General features: G+C 40.1%; 1 protein-coding gene across 1 annotated transcript; it reads left to right on the top strand.

Moving 5' to 3' along the window:
• The first annotated feature begins 55 nt into the window (after positions 1-55).
• On the top strand, positions 56-3,178 carry MRPL43 (mitochondrial ribosomal protein L43). Its single transcript, XM_072135652.1, has 3 exons — positions 56-328; positions 1,347-1,453; positions 2,801-3,178. The coding sequence occupies exons 1-3, from the start codon at positions 198-200 to the stop codon at positions 3,028-3,030; spliced, it is 468 nt and encodes a 155-aa protein (XP_071991753.1). The 5' UTR covers positions 56-197; the 3' UTR covers positions 3,031-3,178.
• The last annotated feature ends 944 nt before the right edge of the window (positions 3,179-4,122 follow it).

Below are 4,122 nucleotides of genomic sequence, written 5' to 3'. Positions count from 1 at the left end.
TGCTGCTGGTGCCGGGTCACATGACCTCGGAGGACGATCCGCAACTTAGCAAACTGTGGGCGTGACTCCGCGGCCCAAGGTCTAGTGAGCTCCTCCCCTTCCCTTCCAGGCCGGTCATGTGATAGTGACGTCACATCTTCCCTGTGTAGCATGCTGTGGGTGACCCCCGGCAGGCCGGAGGTTAGAGGCTGCTGAGGATGACAGCCAGGGGCACCCCCAGCCGCTTCCTGCAGAGTGTGCTGCACAATGGAGTGGGCAGATACGTGTGCCAGCTCAAGAGGCTCACCCTGGTCTTCAGTAAGGACGCGCAGCCCTCCCGGGGAGCCAGGTACATGACATAGCTGTCCTCCAGCGGCCAGACGTGCACGCTCAGTGCTTCTCCTGCATGCAGAGCGGGGGGCAGCTGGTGTTTGCCAGTGCTTCTCTCTCAGGTGGGAGGCATCCATACATCTTAGAGGTTCATTCCATTCATGTGTATCACGGGATTTCCTAGATTTGGGAAAATCTTTGGATCCACTCTTATTTTTTCCCTTAAACGTATGTTATGACTGGGGCACCAATCACTGGGATCAGTGATCACTTGCCATTCATTCAGACAGGACCATTGAGGCCAGTGAATGGCTCAGCCGTCATGTGTACAGTGCTTCGGTGCGACAGACCCACAAGCAATTGAGAAATGACTCGCATTTGTAATTAAAGACAGGAGAGGCGAGAATCAAGGGGGCTTCACCTTTTTTTTTTTTTTTTTTTTTTTTTTTTTTGCTCTCGGTTTTAAAAATCTTGGTATATTACGTTATGATTTACTCCTGCACATCCCTTGAGAAAGCGAAACTCCTAGTGTTGGTACATGGTACATGTATAGTAGGTATAGTTTGTTGCTTATATCAGTTTGTTATTTTGGGACAATTATATTTTACATGGGTAACCATTCATTTGAATGAGTTGTAAACCAGCTGACAAATTAAAACTCCAGTGAATGTATGTATTGATACCTTCAAAACCAAACTAATTTTCAATATTAACCATCTATATAGTCTGATGCTGTATATTATATATCTATGGTTCTGTATTTTGTTTTTGCTACCACATATTCAGTAAATTACCAAAAACCTCAGATGCTGTTGAACAAATGTGTGTCTACAACAAGGATGCGCAGGAACTGCATAAGCATAATAACTGCAGATTTTTGATGAAGCTTTATTGTAGAGTAGAATTGGTACAATTTTAAAGAAAAACAAAAAGAAAACTTGAAATGTAGTCCTACACCTTGTATTAGTGAGTACTGTCTACGTGTGAGTGTCTTGAATATGCATCCGGGACCATTGACTTCCGTTCTTTATTTTCAGGGAATATATTGAAGAGAAAGTAGTTGACTTTGCCAAGCAGAATCCTGGTATTGTTGTGTACATCAGTCCCAAGCCTTGTAGGGTACCCAAGCTGGTGGGAGAATATTGTAAGTACCTGTATACTACACTCTTCTCTGTTTCCTAAAGAGCTTACTGAAGGTATGCAAAGAGTGCACTGATTACCCCATCAGGACTGCTCCACGTAAATATATATGGCAGCTTTTACTGTGACAGATTGCAGAAAGGACGTTTTTTTACTTCAACAGTAACCAACCTCAAACAGCTATATCTCCTGAACCGTGGCATCCAGAAACGCCATTCTGGTGTCAAATTAAACAGGAGATTTGTGTTTGGCCGCTTCAGAGATATCTACCCTTAAAGTTGCTCTAAAAAAGTTGATTTTTATGTACAGCTTTTTATTGCCGACTGTAAATTTAAGAGTGGATATCTCTGGTTCGGTTAAGCATCCATACATATTCCATATATCATATGAAAGGGGAAACTCTCCTGTTTAATATGACACCAGGAGAGTTTCTAGCTGCAAGGGTTCAGGAGATATAGGCATTTGAAGTGTGCCCCCCTCCAGATGGTCAGCAGAATGTAGAAGAAGTTGCAGGAAACGCTTTCACTTTTCACTATTGCAGAAGCACATGCACCCTCTGCATCTGAAGCTGAACCTGGGAAAGGGTGATGGAATAATGCTGTACAAATTTATAACAAAGTTTTAAAAAAAACACTTTAATTGGAAAAATTACCAAAAATCTTTTTTTTTTTACATTTGTAGTCAGTTATTGGAAAATTTTAAAGGACATTGTAAACCAAACATACAGACCTACTGGTATGTGCCCCCTTTGGCAGGATGTGCTGTTCTTTTAGCTTTTTATGCCCTTGTTTTTATGCAAATGAGCCTGAGGGACTCCAGGCTCCATTAACTCCTATGGAGCCCCTCAGACTCATTGGCATAATTTTAAAAGCCTTTGAAAAAAAAAACAGGGCATAACAAGCTAAAAGAAGAGCAGGTCCTGCCAGGGGGCACATACCAGTGTCAGTGTTCTTGGTTTACAATCCTTGAACTGGTGATGGATGTACTTTAAATATGTAATTATTAAGTCTATTGTATCAAGATAAGTCTCACATATCTTGGAAAAAAAAACAAAGTAAAATTTGTTATGATATTTAATGCTTTTCCAGCGATATCGTCATTTACAGAAGTGCATAGCAGAATGTAAAAAAAATGGACCTGGTCTTTCTGGCACCAATGGCCATCAGTACAGAAAGGGTTAAAGGGAACCTGTCTGGGCTATTGTGTACCTTAAGCCATTTACAGATACTCATAGGTTAATGTACCAAATTACCATGTTTTTAAGACTAGTTGTAGGTATTTGCTTGCTTTACCAGTGTTTCAGTGCTGCAGATACATTCATTTCATGTACTTTATTATTCTTTGTCTCCAGTGAATGGAAGTGTCAGAGAGGAAGACATCAACAGCAAGACTGCTGAGGAAATTGCGCAGCTCATACAGAAAATGGCCAACCAGTCTGGTCTGGATATCATCCGTATACGTAAACCTTACCACACGGATAACCCTAGCATCCAGGGACAGTGGCATCTTTTTACCAACAAGCCAACTTCTCTAAATCTACAGTCATTTGGTGGTGCCAGCCAACACACGGACTCTCCATGAAAGACACAATGCTGTGCATCTATTAGATAGCAAGTCTATACCCCATTCCAAACTAAGAGGATAAAGTTTTCTTCATCAGACATTTCTTTGGTTGTCTTTCTAATATTGTGAATGGTAAATCTTTGAATAAATAGCTTTTCTTATGTTTCTTTCGTTCTGAATTTTCCTTGGTATGCAGAAGGTGGTTGATCTAGTATGAACATGATACATGTAGGAAAGTCCTGCAGCAGTGTCTGTCTAGAGTCTAGATTTATGTGTGGGACATCTGCAGTGTATTACAATGGTAGCAAGGATGATAAGATTATATTTAGTATTATTTACACACAACAGAATAAAATTACAGGAGAATTAATTGGATGCCCATATTTTAAGATCTGCAGAATTTTAATTTCTGCCGCAGAATTATATTGAATATTTCACTTTTTTTAGTGCAGATCTGCTGCATTTCTGAAAAAAATGCAAGTCCCCTGAAATATCTCATATAGAATAGAAGGCAGGTGTTCATGCTCATACTACACTCCATACTACAGGGTGGCTGCTCCTCAAGCACCAAACAAGTGTATGCAGCAAAGGTCAGGTGCAGCGTAGATCTCGTGTTCTCCATTCATTAAATACTTTTCTTCCGCTGTTCTGTCTCCGCCCAGGCGTAGCACACATTCGTGTGCAAGAGGCCTTATTCCACGACATTGTTAATCCTTATACAAACTATACATAAGGTGTTATATAATGAAGGTGGATCAAAATTATTTCTTGTTTAGAACGATATAGTTTAATATGTATATACTATTATGCTCAATCAGGAGATCATATATGGACACATCTGTATTGCATACTATACAAGGGTGGTAAGGTTATGGCAAAGAGAAATGTCAAACTGGTCATCAATAACATATACTACTTTTTACCACTGTACAGCTTTTTATTAGATCTATTAATACTTGGATAACATTAAGTATTAATGTGTACATGATAGTTGCCACAGTGAATATACAATATCAGACAATGGATTACTTTAAATTTGCAAAGCTAGATGTAGGGTAAGTACACGCCTGCCTCAGCCCCTGTACCAATCTTTTTATATTACAAAACACT

This window comes from Engystomops pustulosus, chromosome 2 (assembly GCF_040894005.1).
Source record: "Engystomops pustulosus chromosome 2, aEngPut4.maternal, whole genome shotgun sequence".
NCBI classification, from domain to species: domain Eukaryota; kingdom Metazoa; phylum Chordata; class Amphibia; order Anura; family Leptodactylidae; genus Engystomops; species Engystomops pustulosus.
This window is presented reverse-complemented; position numbering and strand designations above follow the sequence as displayed.